Below are 17805 nucleotides of genomic sequence, written 5' to 3'. Positions count from 1 at the left end.
CAAGCTGACTTCTTTCCTTTTCCTACATGATCACAAATACTAAACTGTAGGCCAAATTCTGTCCTCACTTATTACCTGCAACCCTTCCGTCTCCAAATTATGTCTTCAATTATACCTTTACAATTCCATTTACAGCTACATGCATCCGACGAAGTGAGCTGTAGCTCACGAAAGCTTATGCTCAAAGAAATTGGTTAGTCTCTAAGGTGCCACAAGTACTCCTTTTCTTTTTGCGGATACAGACTAACATGGCTACTACTCTGAAACCTGTCATTTACTAGTAATAATGATTCTAAAAGTTATGATGCACAAACCAGAACCCATATATGTTCTGTCTGCAAATTTAATTGTATTCTTATTACTAGAAAACATTGTTTCCAAATTATTAAATCACATATGTACAAATTGTATTTCAGTAGTTAGTCATAGCTATTGGAATACTATGTGTACAGTAGTGTGCTGTTTGGTTTGGTTTTAAATACGTCTTAATACATTATCTTAGTTGTCTAGTTTCTTGTAGGTGTTATATCAGGAATGAATGTCAAGGAGGGAATTGGATGAGGTAGGAGCCTTGTGCATCAGTATTGTATGTGACATACTATAGGAAATTTGCTCTTTAATCTTCTGGATGCCCCTTCAGACGTTCCTAGGGTTCAGGGAAGTTCACAAGGCAAATGTTGGGTGCTAAGTAGTACAGCCAATTGATGGTACAATCTATATTTGATGAGTTTGTTGTCTGAGAATATCACTGTGGGTAAATCCCTTGCCTTACAGAGGAAGGAATTTGCCTATAAAACTGGGGTGTTGGTTTACAACTTGATTTTTGTTAGGGGGAGAGGTAGTCTAAGGTCTGGGGAAATTTGGTGTATCTCAAGGTAATGGTTGTATACCCACACCTTTTGGATGGGCACCTCATTTATTTATGAATCCAAATAAATAATGATGAAATATATTATGGCACTAAGATCCTGGGAGTTTAACTGATAACATTCCCAGGTTACATATATAAAAGTATTTAAGCACAGGGGTCTTCCTAATCAGTCTTGGGACAATTAAAGTAATTCTGCAGTTCAATCAAATGCAAACATATAGTTTTATTTTTAGAAGTTGTAACAGAGGTGAGCTGAAGACTGACTTGGCATACATTTCCTGTGAATCTCTGAGGTGCTTGTTTGTCTTTAGATTCTCGTAGTTTGTGAATTACTTTTTTTTATCTAGTTTCAACTCATCCTTGCTAAGCCCTGGTCTACACTAGGAGTTGAGGTCGAATATAGCAGCATTAAATCGATTTAAGCCTGCACCCGTCCACACGACGAAGCCCTTTTTTTCGACTTAAAGGGCTCTTAAAATCGATTTTCTTACTTCACCCCTGACAAGGGTATTAGCGCTGAAATCGGCCTTGCTGGGTCGAATTTGGGATACTGTGGACGAAGTTAGACAGTATTGGCCTCCGGGAGCTATCCCAGGGTGCTCCATTGTGACCGCTCTGGAGAGCACTCTCAACTCAGATGCACTGGCCAGGTAGACAGGAAAAGGCCCGCAAACTTTTGAATTTCAATTTCCTGTTTGGCCAGCGTGGCAAGCTGCAGGTGAGTGCAGAGCTCATCAGCAAAGGTGACCATGCAGAGCTCATCAGCAGAGGTGACCATGATGGAGTCCCAGAATCGCAAAAGAGCTCCAGCATGGACCAAATGGGAGGTACGGGATCTGATCGCTGTATGGGGAGAGGAATCCGTGCTATCAGAACTCCGTTCCAGTTTTCGAAATGCCAAAACCTTTGTCAAAATCTCCCAGGGCATGAAGGACAGAGGCCAAAACAGGGACCCGAAGCAGTGCCGCGTGAAACTTAAGGAGCTGAGGCAAGCCTACCAGAAAACCAGAGAGGCGAATGGCCTCTCCAGGTCAGAGCCCCAAAAATGCCGCTTCTATGATGAGCTGCATGCCATTTTAGGGGGTTCAGCCACCACTACCCCAGCCGTGTTGTTTGACTCCTTCAATGGAGATGGAGGCAACACGGAAGCAGGTTTTGGGGACGAAGAAGGTGATGATGATGATGAGGTTGTAGATAGCTCACAGCAAGCAAGCGGAGAAACCGTTTTTCCTGACAGCCAGGAACTGTTTTGCACCCTGGACCTGGAGCTAGTACCCTCCGAACCCACCCAAGGCTGCCTCCCAGACCCGCCAGGCGGAGAAGGGACCTCCGGTGAGTGTACCTTTTAAAATACTACACATGGTTTAAAAGCAAGCATGTTTAATGATTAATTTGCCCTGGCATTCGTGGCTCTCCAAAGCCTTTGCAAAAGGTTTCTGGGAAGGGCAGCCTTATTCCATCCACCACGGTAGGACACTTTACCACTCCAGGCCAGTAGCACGTAGTCGGGAATCATTGTAGAACAAAGCATTGCAGTGTTTGTTTGCTGGCGTTCAAACAACATCTATTCTTTATCTCTCTGTGTTATCCTCAGGAGAGTGATATCATTCATGGTCACCTGGTTGAAATAGGGTGCTTTTCTTAAGGGGACACTCAGAGGTGCCCATTCCTGCTGGGCTGTTTGCCTATGGCTGAACAGAAATGTTCCCTGCTGTTAGCCCTGGGGAGGGTGGAGGGGCTAGCCACGTGCTGGGGGGAGGCAAAATGTGACCTTGTAACGAAAGCACATGTGCTATGTATGTAATGTTAACAGCAAGGTTTACTGTGAAAGAGTGTACCCATTGTTCTATAAAATGTGTTTTTTTAAATACTACTGTCCCTTTTTTTTCTCCACCAGCTGCATGTGTTTCAAGGATATTCTCCTTCCCAGAGGCTAGCCAAGATTAGAAAGCGAAAAAAACGCACTTGTGATTAAATATTCTCTGAGCTCATGCTGTCCTCCCACACTGACAGAGCAGAGACGAATGCGTGGAGGCTGACAATGTCAGAGTGCAGGAAAGCACAAAATGACCGGGAGGAGAGGTGGCGGGCTGAAGAGAGGGCTGAAGCTGAAAGGTGGTGGCAGCGTGATGAGAGGAGGCAGGATTCAATGCTGAGGCTGCTGGAGGATCAAACCAATATGCTCCAGCATATGGCTGAGCTGCAGGAAAGGCAGCAGGAGCACAGACTGCTGCTACAGCCCCTGTGTAACCAACCTCCCTCCTCCCCAAGTTCCATAGTCTCCTCACCCAGATGCCCAAGAACGCGGTGGGGGGGCCTCTGGCCACCCAGCCACTCCACCCCAGAGGATTGCCCAAGCAACAGAAGGCTGGCATTCAATAAGTTTTAAAGTTTTAAACTTTTAAAGTGCTGTGTGGCCTTGTTCTTCCCTCCTCCACCACCCCTCCTGGTGCTTCTCTCCTCCACCACCCCTCCTGGGCTACCTTGGTAGTTATCCCCCTATTTGTCTGATGAACGAATAAAGAATGCATGAATGTGAAGCAACAATGACTTTATTGCCTCTGCAAGTGGTGATCGAAGGGAGGTGGGGAAGGTGGTTAGCTTACAGGGAAGTAGAGCGAACCAAGGGGTGGGGGGTTTCATCAAGGAGAAACAAACAGAACTTTCACACCGTAGCCTGTCCAGTCATGAAACTGGTTTTCAAAGCTTCTCTGATGTGCACCGTGCCCTCCTGTGCTCTTCTAACCGCCTTGGTGTCCTGCTGTGCGTAACCAGCAGCCAGGCGATTTGCCTCAACCTCCCACCCCGCCATAAACGTCTCCCCCTTACTCTCACAGATATTGTGAAGCGCACAACAAGCAGTAATAACAGTGGGGATATTGGTTTCGCTGAGGTCTGAGTCAGTAAACTGCGCCAGCACGCTTTTAACCATCCAAATGCACATTCTACCACCATTCTGCACTTGCTCAGCCTGTAGTTGAACAGCTCCTGACTACTGTCCAGGGTGCCTGTGTATGGCTTCATGATACCCATGGCATTAAGGGGTAGGCTGGGTCCCCAAGGATAACTATAGGCATTTCAACATCCCCAATGGTTATTTTCTGGTCTGGAAAGTAAGTCCCTTGCTGCACCTGTTCATACAGGCCAGAGTTCCTGAAGATGTGAGCGTCATGTACTTTTCCCGGCCATCCCACATTGATATTGATGAAACGTCTCTTGTGATCCGCCAGTGCTTGCAGCACCATTGAAAAGTATCCCTTGTGGTTTAAATACTGGCTGCCTTGGTGATCCAGTCCCAAGGGATATGCATTCTGTCTATTGCCCCACTACAGTTAGGGAATCCCTTTGCAGCAAAGCCATCCACTATGACCTGCACATTTCCCAGAGGCACTACCCTTGATAGCAGCAGCTCAGTGATTGCATTAGCTACTTGCATCACAGCAGCCCCCACAGTAGATTTGCCCACTCCAAATTGATTCCCGACTGACCGGTAGCTGTCTGGAGTTGCAAGCTTTCAGAGGGCGATCGCCACTCGCTTGTGAACTGTGAGGGCTGCTCTCATCTTGGTATTCTTGCACTTTAGGGCAGGGGAAAGCAAGTCACAAATTTCAATGAAAGTGCCCTTACGCATGCAAAAGTTTTGCAGCCACTGGGAATCGTCCCAGACCTGCAACCCTATGCGGTCCCACCAGTCTGTGCTTGTTTCCCAAGCCCAGAATCAGCATTCCACCACATGAACCTGCCCCATTAGCACCATGATGCCCACATTGCCAGGGCCCGTGCTTTGAGAGAAGTCTGTGTCCATGTCCTCATCACTCACGTCACCACGCTGACGTCGCCTACTCGCCCGATATCGCTTTGCCAGGTTCTGGTGCTGCATATACTGCTCGATAATGCATGTGGTGTTTAATGTGCTCCTAATTGCCAAAGTGATCTGAGCGGGCTCCATGCTTGCCGTGGTATGGTGTCTGCACAGAAAAAAGGCGCGGAACAATTGTCTGCCGTTGCCCTGACGGAGGGAGTGGCGACTGACGACATGGCTTACAGGGTTGGCTTACAGGGAATTAAAATCAACAAAGGGGGTGGGTTTGTGAGAAACTGAATGGCCCCCTCAAGGATAGAACTCAAAACCTCAAGGATAGAACTCAAAACTGGGTTTAGCAGGCTGTTGATTTCACAGAGGGAGGGAGGGAGGAGAAAATGAATACAAAACAAATCTGGTCTATTTCTTGTTTTGAGCCACTTCATCTATCTTTATACATCTTGCTGGCAGCAGACTGTGTAGTACGACCGCTAGCCATTGTCAGCACCTGGGTGCTCAGCAGAAGACGGTGCAGTATGATGACTAGCCATCATCTTCTGCTAGCTGCAGGTTAAAAGACAGTGCACTGCCAGTAGGACTCAATAGCCACGAGACGAAACAAGGGAAATGACCTGGCTGAGTCACTCCCATGTTTGCCCAGGCACCCGGTTGAAAGAGCACCCAGGACTACATCGATGACGGCTACCAGTCATACTGCACTGTCTGCTGCCAAAAGGCAATAAACTGCTGCTGTGTAGTAACGCAGTACCACGTCTGCCAGCACCCAGGAGACATATGGTGACGGTTAGCTGAGCGGGCTCCATGCTTGCCGTGGTATGGTATCTGCACAGGTAACTCAAGAAAAAAGGCGCAAAACGATTGTCTGCCCTTGCTTTCACGGAGGGAGGGAGGGAGGGAGGGAACGGGAGCCTGACGATATGTACCCAGAACCACCCGCAACAAAGTTTTAGCCCCATCAGGCACTGGGATTTCTACCCAGAATTCAAATGGGTGGGGGGAACTGTGGGATAGCCACCCACAGTGCAACACTCCGGAAGTCGATGGTCGCCTTGGTACTGTGGACACACTCCGCCGACTACATGCACTTAGAGCATTTGTGTGGGGACACACACAATCAACTATATAAAACGCTTTCTACAAAACCGACTTCTATAAATTCGACCTAATTTCGTAATGTAGACATACCCTAAGACTCATGACTTATGGTAGCTAACTGCCATTCTAATGGGATATTTCTTTTTGTGCAGTTTTAGGCTCTTATCCTTTGCTCAACTGAGTTTTCCTCTGAAGGGCCTTTCTTTGAGGTGTTTAATTTCTGCAGCACACATGACAACATTACCCATGATATGCAGTACCTTAACTTCTTCCAATTGATAAAAAAAAATATTGGGACATTTCTTCCTTCAGAATATTTCAGAAGGTGAGGATATTCCAGATTATAGGCTGTGTACTATATCTCCACAATGCATAATACACTAGTTTCGTCATTCCAGTAAATCTACCTAAACCTGTTGTACCCAACTACGATGGGATTTCTTTTGTACTGGAAATACTGGTTACTGTATAGCTATTGGAAGCCCTGTCTGATGTTCATGCTGTATTTCTCTTATTAAAGTCTTTTGGGCCAATGTGTATTTTCTGTATTTGACTTCAAGATGCATTTGAGTGATACATACAGATTGCTTCCATGCTTTTCCAACCACTTTTCCCCCCCACTCATTTCTTTTGTTTGGTCCAACCCTTCTGCAGTGCAGTTGGCACTTTTTATGGTGGGTACATTTGTTCTTTCCCTCCCAGATAACACATTCTGATAGACCTTTAAATATCAGCACCTTCTTGCAAGTACCTGCAAAGTCACTGGCCAAGATTTTCAAACACAAGTGCCTAAAGTTTTAAATATCTAAATAGATTTTCTTGATTTTCAAAAGTGCTGAGCGCTCAGCAACTCTCATTGACTGAGGGGAGCAGTTCAAAGCTACATCTCCTGGTACCAGCACTTGTCTGTCATAGTTTATCTATAGTGACTATTCATTTTATACTAATAAAATATTTTCATTAATTTGAATGCTTGCAATGGCCTATTTTTCAGCTGTAACCTAAGTATACAAATGTGCACTTTCTGCAAATAGGAGGGATCCTATCAACCTAAAATAGCATGTGCAGAAATATGGTATATTTTTGAAGATTATATAATTTTGGTGTGTCGCAGAGTATCTGGTGTAGATTATATATGTAGATAGATGGATATATTTTACAAATATATACTACTTGTATTAAAGGTACTGCTTTGAAATTTTGTTTTAAATTGTAATAGAATCCCTCCTAATTGCAATAAGTGCACATCTATAAACTTAACTTTTGGTTATAGCAGGGAAAAATAAAAAGAGATGCTTAAGATTTTTTGGGTCATTTCCACATTCTAGCCACATTCTAGCCTCCACAGTAAGAATATAAGCCCCATTTGGGTAGAAATAGCTGACTTCAAAAGATTTACATCCATGTCTCGGAAGTATCATTTAATGTAATATCCACAATCCTGTCCTTTTGCTGATCATTGTTGTAGAATATGATTTTTTTTCCCTTGTGTGTTCTAGGATGATTGCCTGTGGAGTTCAGCGCTGCTGTGCTGGCAGAATCCAGAAGCTTTTACTGAAATTCAAGATTTCTCTAGCTATCATTTTACTTCACGTGTTTCTGGCTACCTCTGACATACGTAAGATATCTTTTTCCTTACTCATCCAACATTGATAGAGAGAGTGTGTGAGAGAGATTATGTAATCATTAATTTTATGGGTGGGATTTTTTTCACATATGCTCATGATTGGCCAAATTCCACTCCCATAAAAATCTATGGTAATATTCCCATAGTATCAATGGGAGCAGTTAGGTCAAATCTGAGCACTTTCAAATATCCAATGCTACATTTACATTCTTTCTTTACTGTTAATAAGAACATCAGGTATAAGTAATTTCTAATTAGCTATGGTGAGAAAAATAAAAATGCAACTTATTAGTAATATACTATGGAGGTGGTATAACAGTTTCTGTGCCACTCTTTGGCTGTTGGGTGTTGCGTGGAAAAAGGAGGTGAGGTCCAAAGTATGGAACAAAATCATGTATCAGAATTTGACAATTTTTTGCCATTTTTGATTAAACTAATTTATGGATACTCTTCACAGAGTTATTTTGTTTCTAATAAAAATAAGGGAAGCAGCATTGTTGTGTATGTGGTACAATAGACATGGGAGACCAGTGATTTGGGTTTTATTCCCAGCTCTGTTACTAACTGATTTTCTGACCTTGGACTAGTGATTTCACTCCTCTGTGCCTCACTTTCCTTTTCTAATGATGATTGTGTTCCTTTGTAAAGCATTTTGACATCTAAGGATGAAAAGTGATGATAGATAGATAATTTTAGAGGTAAAGGTTAAATGTTTCATATATAAAATACATGATGGCTTAATTTTAGAAACTGACTCCTATGCTGTGTCATGTATTTACACTCCAGGAAGTCAGAGTTTTTAGAAATTTAAACATATTTAGCAAATGGTGTGACACCATTGACTATACTGGGTTATGCCAGTGGGTGGAATTTGGTACAATGATATGATGGACTAGTTCTGAACATACTGAAGTTCTCCAGATGGCTCTTACTCATGCACTCAGGCGGAGGTGCCTTGAACCATTATCTCTATAAAAGACATAATATTTCTAGAGCTTGGAGGAGCAGGTGGAGGTGTGTCCCTTTCCACACCTACACAAACAGCTGTAGCCAAGGCTCCCTCCAGTGCACCTAACCTGGTAAATGGAGTGATCAATAGCCTTAGCTTCACACCACCCTGAATTTTTTCCATTTTGGTTGCCAGCAGCACTAGCCGTTCTTCCATACCTCATTTCGTCCCTAATATAAGGTGCCAAATTATGCCTTTTCCCTGTCTATATACGCTAGGAGGGAAGGTTGAGAAGGACTTCCAACACTGTCTGACTTCTAGAATACCACACCAGGTGGCATAATTTATCCCCAGATATAAAAATAAATCTGCAGGTAAAAAGGAGGGAGAAAAGTAACTTTAAGCAAACAAGTTTTATTTTCAAACTTCACAGTCATTCAAGAAAAATGTACGTGAACCATTTTAAAAAGGTACCTTGAATGCCTTTTTAAACTCCAGTGAAGAAAAATTACAAGATGCGGAAGGTATATAATGAAGTAAAGATTTTTATGACTTCATTAGTTGTAATGGCTTTTGTAAATCAGATGTGAACAATTGACAAGCATTTGTAGGTAAATTAATGACTCCTCTTGCTACTTATATGCCAGGTCCTGGCAACATATAAACACTTGATCAACTTTACTCATGAGACTAGTCAGTTCTATTGCAGCCTAACTAATGTAAATAACTCAGATGCGTAAGTGCTCCTGTGTTTGTTATTTCTAATTTACTTACTAATTAATATTTGCATTTGCTTATAGATGCCAGTTATTATGCACTTGATTATCTTTGCAGAAACACAAAGAATATACATTTATTTAATATGTAACACTTTCACTTAACTAGTAAGTCATTTAAAATAATATTTTCATCTGAAAATATCTACATGTATCCAATAGTTTTATTGATGCTTGGGACAGCACATTTAATTGTGAATTCCTGATTTGGGAAAATACTGAGAATCCAAGCTCCTGTGTCAGTTAAAGATGACTATACTGAGAGCCAGTGCTTCACACTTATGAAAGATGTCAAGGGCAGTATCGTTACAGTAGAAGCCATTGAAAAGTCTTTTTTCTTTTTTTTGCCAACCATTATTATTACACAGATTTTAAGTATAGGGAAAAACTGGTAATCTCAGATATCACTATTTAACAGGGACAGTTCAATTACCTTTCTGCTTATTCATTAAGCTAAATTATCAAAGGGATTTCTGTGCAAACACTTTCATTACACATAAGTGCCAGTGACATTAGCTTTGGAGAGGTGAGCATATTTGGTCAGTGACTGATATCTCAGTGTTTGGTTTGCCAAATTATTCTGCATTCAGATGCAAGAGAAAAATATCAGAGCAATCAACTCAGATGATAATTTATTATTGGTGTTCTGTATAGTGCCTAGGGGTACTGTAGCAAAGTGACAACACACCAGCATGGCACCGCCTGCTGGTCATCTTAGGAATTAGCTTTTTCCAGCCTTCAGAGCACCCTGTGCAGGCTGGTGTCTTGCCTGCCACTGGCCTTGTGTCCCTCCCAGACCCCAGTACCCCATTCCCTCAGGGCTCTGCCCCAGCAGTACCCCCACACTCTGGGTCTCCCCTCCTAGGGGAGGCCCCCAACCCACCTTGGGTGAGTGGCTACTGCTAGTCATCATCTAGCCCCCACTCACTGGGGCAGACTGCAGTCACCACACATCATTGACAAGGGGTTAGGACCCACTACCTTTGCCTATCTCTGGGCTGCTCCTCTGCAGCCCCAGTACCTTCATAGGCCTTCACCAAGGCCTGCAGCCTGGGAGTTTACCAGGCTGGAGCTCCCCAGCTCCTTTTGCACTGCACCAGCTTCAAGTACCTTCCTCTCAAGCACCTAGCCCTTCTCCCTTCAGGGCAGAGGAGAAAGACTCCTACAGTTTCTGGCCCACAGCCCTCTTATAAGGGCCAGCTGGGCCCTGATTAAGCCAGCCACACACACAGCTACATAGTCAGCTTTCCCCAGCTGTTCTTACTCCTCATATCAGGAGTGGGGTAACCACCTTGCTACAAGTCCTAATAAGGAATCATTGCCCCACAGTACAAGGTGTTGTATGGCAAAGAAGTAAAAATACTGTCTCTACCCCAAAGAGCTTTAGTCTTTGTTTATGGCAGGAAACAACCCCTAGACACAAGAAACAGGTTGGAGAGGGAAGTGGGAAGATAAGGTAACAGTATAATGATCAAGTTTTGCATTTTAAGCTTTAGTCACTGCTTGCCACCTGCAAAACAGTGGTCATCAGTCAAGGTTTTGTAGGCATCACAACAGAGGTGAATCTTAAAGAGTGATTTGAAGGCCGCTTAAAGCTATATAATTATTTCATCTTGAACTTTTTATTATTTAAATTTGATACATTTAGGTTCTGACCTTTCAAGCTGCTCCAGTCTCTGGGCAACTGTGAAATAACATACAGGGCCAATACTTTAAATAGTCACATAGGAGCTGTACTGTCTCAAAGCCTTTACAAGCAGATGGAACAGAGCAACAACAACAAAAATAAAGAAAACAAAGGGGAAAAAAGGACATTTCTTGAAATATAGTGTGGGCAAATTTTATGTAAATCTAATAATGTTAATACATGTGATCATTACAATGTTATATTAAAAAGTCATTATAAAAGAATTTATTTAAAAGTTACATTTTCTTTATTTAGCTCAGGATGGTTTCCTAGGACAATACAGAGCTGTTTTTAAGACTGCATGTGAAGATGTTTGGTCTCTGTCACCAGGAATTCATGTGCCTGCCCTGAAAGAATTCACAGTCTGTGTGTACCTTAAGCTAGTGACTTCCAGTAATCCCTGGACTGCTTTTGTATACAATATAAAAAGACCTGGTAGCACTACCTCTGCAAATGGGTATGAACTTGGACTTATAGGCGACCATGACAAATTGACAGTTTGGATGTTTGGCACCCAAATAAACTTAATGGAGAAACTTAATGTGGACACCTGGTACCAAGTGTGCATAGAGTGGAGAAGTGAATACAAGAAGATGAAGCTATTTATAAATGGAACAGAAAAAAGAAACCAAAAACTGGTTAAAAGAAAAGACCTTATTGCAGATGGGCAGATTTTACTTGGCTGTTCACAATCATCAGCCACATCTTCTGCCATGGGTATGGTTGGTGAGCTGTACATGTTCAGAATGTGGAATGAAGCAGATAAAATATCTGGCTGCAAAGATGGTAATATTATAGGCTGGAAAAAGAAAAATTGGGTCTATAATCACACATTAGAAGAAAGTAACACTTTGCCATGTGGTAAGTACCATATGTCACAATTAAAAACAATATTTTTTGCTAATGCTGGTGTGACCACAGATACCGAACCTCTGTATTTTTGATATTGGTTTTAATTTCATGAAATCTTTTCTCCATAAAATTCTCCAATTGTTAGTTTTCAGTTAAAAATTTAAAAAGGCAATATCAAGGTTTGTAGGCCTTACAGTTTATCCAATTTGTATAATGTCAAATGTTAAATTATGTCCCCGGTCCTGCAAACAGCTTCACTTTAGCAGACATACAAAAAGAAAAGGAGTACTTGTGGCACCTTAGAGACTAACCAATTTATTTGAGCATAAGCTTTCGTGAGCTACAGCTCACTTCATCGGATGCACAGCATCCCAGTGACTTCAGTGGGGTTCTGAATGGCTGCAGGGTCTGCCTGAAAAAAGTTCAGGATTCAGGCCAATGTTAATTTAATGTTAGCTCTGTGAATTTAAACACATGCAGGACAATATACAGGATAGGATGCTAATAGTAACATTAACAGGTTTTGCATGCAAAGTGTGTCCGATCCTCAGCTAGTGTGACTTGTTATAGCCCTATTGATAAGTTACACCACCTGAGGATCTGGCCTGTATTTTTAATTGCTAGTTACCATGCACCATATTTTCTTCTCAGTTTTGTCTATCTGATGTCTATCTAGGTTTTTATGCTATGCTCATCACTGTAGTATCTGAACATAATACAGAAGTATTATATCTCAGGTAGAATGATCTTTCTTTACCTCTCTCCTCATCCCTGTTATGGGTGAGAAACTATATGTCAAAAGGTGAGTCTTGCATTTGATGTTGAGGTTGTATGAGGATTTGACTTCAGTAGAGTTGCATGATGTATCAGTAAGAAGGAATTAACCCAGCAAGCACACTGTAGAACAGTTAATATCACTTATTAGAACTTTCTTTTTCATTTTCTGTACATAAAATACATACCTTAACTTAGTCTTAGATTTTATCAGTCTCGGTGTCCTTTCCAGCTTCAGCTAATGGGAGGGAGAAAGTAAGTGAGATGCAAGTTATAGCCTAGAAGTGACATCACTCTTCATGTTTGCAGTGTTATTGTAACCATATGGGCCCCGGGATATTAGAGAGATAAGGTGGGTGAGGTCATATCTTTTACTGGACCAACTTCTGTTAGTGAAAGAGACAGGCTTTCAAGCTTACACAGAGCTCTTCTTCTGGTCTGGGAAAGATACTCTGATACCTGAAGCAGAGCTCTGTGTAAGCTCATAAGCTCATCTCTTTCACCAACGGAAGTTGGTCCAATCAAAGATACTACTTCACCCACCTTATCAATCTTCATGTCTTCCAAATATCCTACCCACTTCCTCCAGCAAAAGAGGGAGATATGAAAGTCTGCTGTTTCTAATATTAAAAATACCAAGTAGGAAAAAAAGTTGTTTGGAGAAAAGTGGGGGAGAGAAATGTAACGATTCTAAAAATGTCTAATCTAGTTTGCTATTCAGTTTTAGGGAAGATTTTTGATGATGGTTGCTATATGTGTTTCAATAAGGCATTTTTGAAGTCTTTCTCATGCCACTTGTCTCATCAGCAGCTTGAGAGCAGCAACCCCTTTTCCTGTTGGGCCAGGAAGGCAGCTGTAATTTAGCAAAGATATCATTCCTCTTGAAGGATTGTAGAAGTATATCAGATTTGGAGATTTTTGATTCAGCCACTTTTGAATTATTAATAAGCAAAATAAGTCTTAAATTTCCCTCTAATCTAAAGTGTACATGTTTCACTTTCCCTTTCACTCTTATTTGAAACGTGGCTGGTTGGATTTTCTTCCAGTTTTCCAAAAGTTCACTTTTGAGATGAAGGCCAAGCATAAAAAGCTTCAGTCCAAAAAGACAGCTATGGGCATGTGAAAACTGTTATGATAGTCATCATAAAGTTATATTAGAAGTAAGAGTGTAACCTCAACTATTCTGCTGAGAAAGGTCTATGTGAAGAGAAGTTTGAATCTGTTAATCTTCATAACAGTGCCACAGATTGAAAACTCAGATCCATCCTTTAATAATCCCCTTTGGATGCTTTAAACAAATCTGTAATGGAAATGATATCTGCTCAATGTCCAAGATAGGCTTGTGTTTGGTGAGATGCTCTAACATGGACTAGACTAGTGATGTCACAACTATAGTGCATGCAGGGGAAAGCACAAATTGCTATAAAGCTATCTGTGACTTCACTGAATATAAAGGGTGGGGGAATAGTAAGTTTAAAATTACATACATGTGGAAAGCCTGTATTAGTTTTCCTATGTGGGACATTTAGCACAACTCTACAGTTAGTGTTTTTTTTTTAAAGGGGTATTTACCTCTAATAATGATTTAACAATCAGAAGAAATTTACTGTTTAAACATTAAACTGTTAGGTTACATATTAAACAGTAACATGCTTGTACTAATTGTAAATATTAGAGTTGTTATTGTGTTGTATATTTTTATTTATGTAAGGACCACAGAGAGCATGGGATGGCTTTTATAAATCTAAAAAACCCCCAAAACAATTAAACACATTTTAAACCAGGAGTAAAGTAAGTATGGCTTTACAGTCTCTGGCTCACTCATAGAAGCAGTGTCATTAAAAATATGTTATTTTTCACTACCACTAGGAGCCTAAAAATTGTTGATTTTAATTGCATTCTTTTACATGAACACAATTCACAGTTTATATCTAGGCACCTTGCTTCCTCTAGGCTTTCCTGTCCAGTCCTCAAGACTGTATCCTGGTGTCCTCTTCTTTGTGCAGCCCTCTCCCTCTTCTTTACTTCAGTGCTATGATTGTAGTAATCACTCTAGAGCTACTGCAGGGGTAGGGGAGTTGGTTCGTGGGGACAAAGGGTCTATTAGTGGCGGGGTAACTTGGAGGTGGTGAGTGGTCTATACAAACCTTCTCTGCCCTTGATTGCCCAAGGGAGAGGACATCTTCTGCCTGACACACAGTTCAGTCTGGCGCTGTCAGTCAGAATAGTTTCTTGGGTCTGTGGAAGCCCTAAAAGGTACAGCTACACTGCAATAAAAGACCTGTGGCACAACCACAGCTGACCTAGCTCATGGGGTGCAGAGCTATAAAACTGCAGTGTAGACATTCAGGCTCGGGCTGGAGCCCAGGCCCTGAGACCCCCTTATTTTTCTGCCATTATCCCCAAATACGTAAGAGGGTGGGAGTGGAGTCTGAGGCTCCAGCCCTTGGGCAGAAGTTTGGATTGAAGTTACTGTGTAGTCACGGCCACTGCTCAGCTTGTGAAGGGGAATCCCAAGTGAGGATTTCAACTGTGCTTTACAAGTTGGGTGGAAAGAATTGCTTTGGGACTTATTGCTATGTTTATTACTGTACAATGGAGGATATGGAAACGGCATGAAACAAGCAAGATAGAGAGCCTTTTCCAGATTGGGGCTAAAAAAAGAAGTTTAGTTTGTCATTCCTATTACTATATTTTCTTGAATTTAGAAATTTTAAAACCTTTAGAAACCTTTGTGTTTCAACAAGAAGACTAAACATGGGGAAAATTCTGTGACTTTAGTGTCCCTGTTTGCTGACTCACATAGCTTGTGCTTTGTACCCATTAGAAGAGCTTAAATTTGACCTTTCTCTTTCTTTTCCTGCTTTTCATTGTCCTCCCTCTTTTGTGATATCAAAGTGCTTTTTGAAAATCAGAAAAAATGAGGTAATCAGCTTCACCGCAGCCCCTAGGCTATATGAGAGGTAGACTCAAATGTGGTTTATTTAAATGATAAATCCCTGCATTTATAGTGAAATCTTGAAGGGCCATGTAATGTCAGAGCAGGGCTAAAGATATTACACCTACTTTTTCCATGTTTGCTTGGTACAACTCTCAGGGCTGTCAGAATTAGCTGGCCATTTTCACTGCTAATGTGTCACAAAGAGAAATGGGCCCCTGATGAACAAGCACCTTTGTGGTTGTCTCCCATCCATTTTCCCCCAACAGTCAGTGACAAGTGTCACTGTGCCTCAGTGGGTTACAGCTGAGGATGCCCAATTCAGGACAAACTGCTGAGAAATAAGGCAGCCTCACCCCAAACTGGTGGTTATTCTATCATTAGATTATGCCAAGCCAGTAACAAAAGTAAATCTATGTATCACCACACTGGTTAACAGGAAGTAAAAAATGGAGTCTCTTTAGGCATTCCAGCCCTTGTCTCACCATCCAGACACTGAACTCTATGATGAATGGTTACGGAAAATTTCAACCAACATAGGCCTCTTCTAATCCCAAGAGATCAGCCACACAGCCAGGTCAATATATAACCTAGATTTTACCATAATCATGCTGATGCCAATTCTTTTGTAACTAAAACTTAAGGTCTAAATATAAAAGAAAAGATGAGAGTTAATAATAGTTAAAAGATCATATACATACAAATAATTGCCAACTCTTTATATTAGGCTTGTAGCAGTGATGGAATAGACTTCTGGCTTGTAAAATTTCTCTGGTAACTTCCAAAAGATTGGAAGGTCCTCAGTCCATAGTTCAAAATGCTCCTTTTAGTTGTAATACTACAGTCCAGAGAATCAGGACAGGAAAGAGGCAAAATGGAGATATCTATGGGGTCTTTTATATCCTTTGCCATGTAACAGAACGCCACTAGCCATCACCTTCAGCCCCCAACTAAAACCCCTCCAGCGCACCATCAAGGATCTACAACCTATCCTGAAGGACGACCCATCACTCTCACAGATCTTGGGAGACAGGCCAATCCTTGCTTACAGACAGCCCCCCAAGCTGAAGCAAATACTCACCGGCAACCACACGCCACACAACAAAAACACTAACCCAGAAACCTATCCTTGCAACAAAGCCCGTTGCCAACTGTGCTCACATATCTATTCGGGGACACCATCTAATCACATCAGCCACACTATCAGAGGCTCGATCACCTGCACATCTACCAATGTGATATATGCCATCATGTGCCAGCAATGCCCTTCTACCATGTACATTGGCCAAACCGGACAGTCTCTACATAAAAGAATAAATGGACACAAATCAGATGTCAAGAATTATAACATTCAAAAACCAGTCGGAGAACACTTCAATCTCCCTGGTCACTCGATTACAGACCTAAAAGTTGCAATATTACAACAAAAAAACTTCAAAAACAGACTCCAACGAGAGACTGCTGAATTGGAATTAATTTGCAAACTGGACACCGTTAACTTAGGCTTGAATACAGACTGGGAGTGGATGTGTCATTACACAAAATAAAACTATTTCCCCATGTTTATTTTTCCCCCCTACTGTTCCTCACATGTTCTTGTCAACTGCTGGAAATGGCCCATCTCGATTATCACTACATCACTACTATGGCCATTGCCCATATTCTTGCCAATGCATTCACAGGAAGAGCTATCTGGAGGGAATGAGTTTCTTCTATGGCCCAGTGTGAGAGCTAAGTGTCCTTGATGGGACATCAACACATAGCTGACTGGGCTTAATGTAAATTTTCCTTGGTGGGTGTTCCCCAGGAATTACAACTCATATGTATGATGCCAGTACATAGCCAATATTCATAACTTCAGATACAAAAATGATACATGCATATAAACAGGATAATCATACTTAGCAAATCGTAACTTTTCCATTGACACCTTACATGCCATACTTTGTACAAGATTTGTTGCAATTGTATAACAGTGGCAATATCAATAATATAAATGGTCATATTCAATCATACAGCATCACAACAGGTAGCCCATCTTTTCTTCCATAATGCCACCTTTAAGTCACCATAGGCCCTAGGGCCCACTACAAGCCCTAAGATGTAAAACTAAAACTGCTCTGAAAATATCATATGCACCTGAGGATCCAATCTACATGGAAAGTAAATGTGAATTTATGTGTGTGGAAGAATTTCAGGATTGGGCTTTTATTCCTCACCATTATTGTTACCTTGCGTGACAGGATGTTTTACTTTGACAAAAATTGTGGCAGTTTATTCATTGTTAGCAGCACTTTGCCTTTTTACAGAAAAATTGGATTAAATATGAATCTGAGCATTTAATATGATGTTAACTATACCTGTTTTTTATCTATATATGGCTGGAGTGCCTCTTTTAACCATTTAGAATAGT

The 17805-nt window shown here is 41.6% G+C and overlaps 1 protein-coding gene across 20 annotated transcripts in view; it reads left to right on the top strand.

The window, feature by feature from the left end:
• Positions 1-17805, top strand: part of ADGRG2 (adhesion G protein-coupled receptor G2) — a 106074-nt gene that overhangs the window by 14767 nt on the left and 73502 nt on the right. For 13 of the 20 annotated variants that reach the window (XM_037901377.2, XM_037901312.2, XM_037901271.2 and 10 more), the window contains exons 2-3: positions 7289-7407; positions 11084-11689. In XM_037901377.2, coding sequence (XP_037757305.1) covers positions 7290-7407; positions 11084-11689 — 724 coding nt within the window. In that variant the 5' untranslated portion in view covers position 7289. The remainder of the gene's footprint in view (positions 1-7288; positions 7408-11083; positions 11690-17805) is intronic. The other 7 variants (XM_037901385.2, XM_043537937.1, XM_043537936.1 and 4 more) reach the window with 1 other exon arrangement.

Source organism: Chelonia mydas, chromosome 1 (genome assembly GCF_015237465.2).
Source record: "Chelonia mydas isolate rCheMyd1 chromosome 1, rCheMyd1.pri.v2, whole genome shotgun sequence".
Classification (NCBI taxonomy): Eukaryota; Metazoa; Chordata; order Testudines; family Cheloniidae; genus Chelonia; species Chelonia mydas.
Note: the sequence above shows the minus strand (reverse complement) of the source record. Positions and strands in the feature narration are given on the sequence as shown.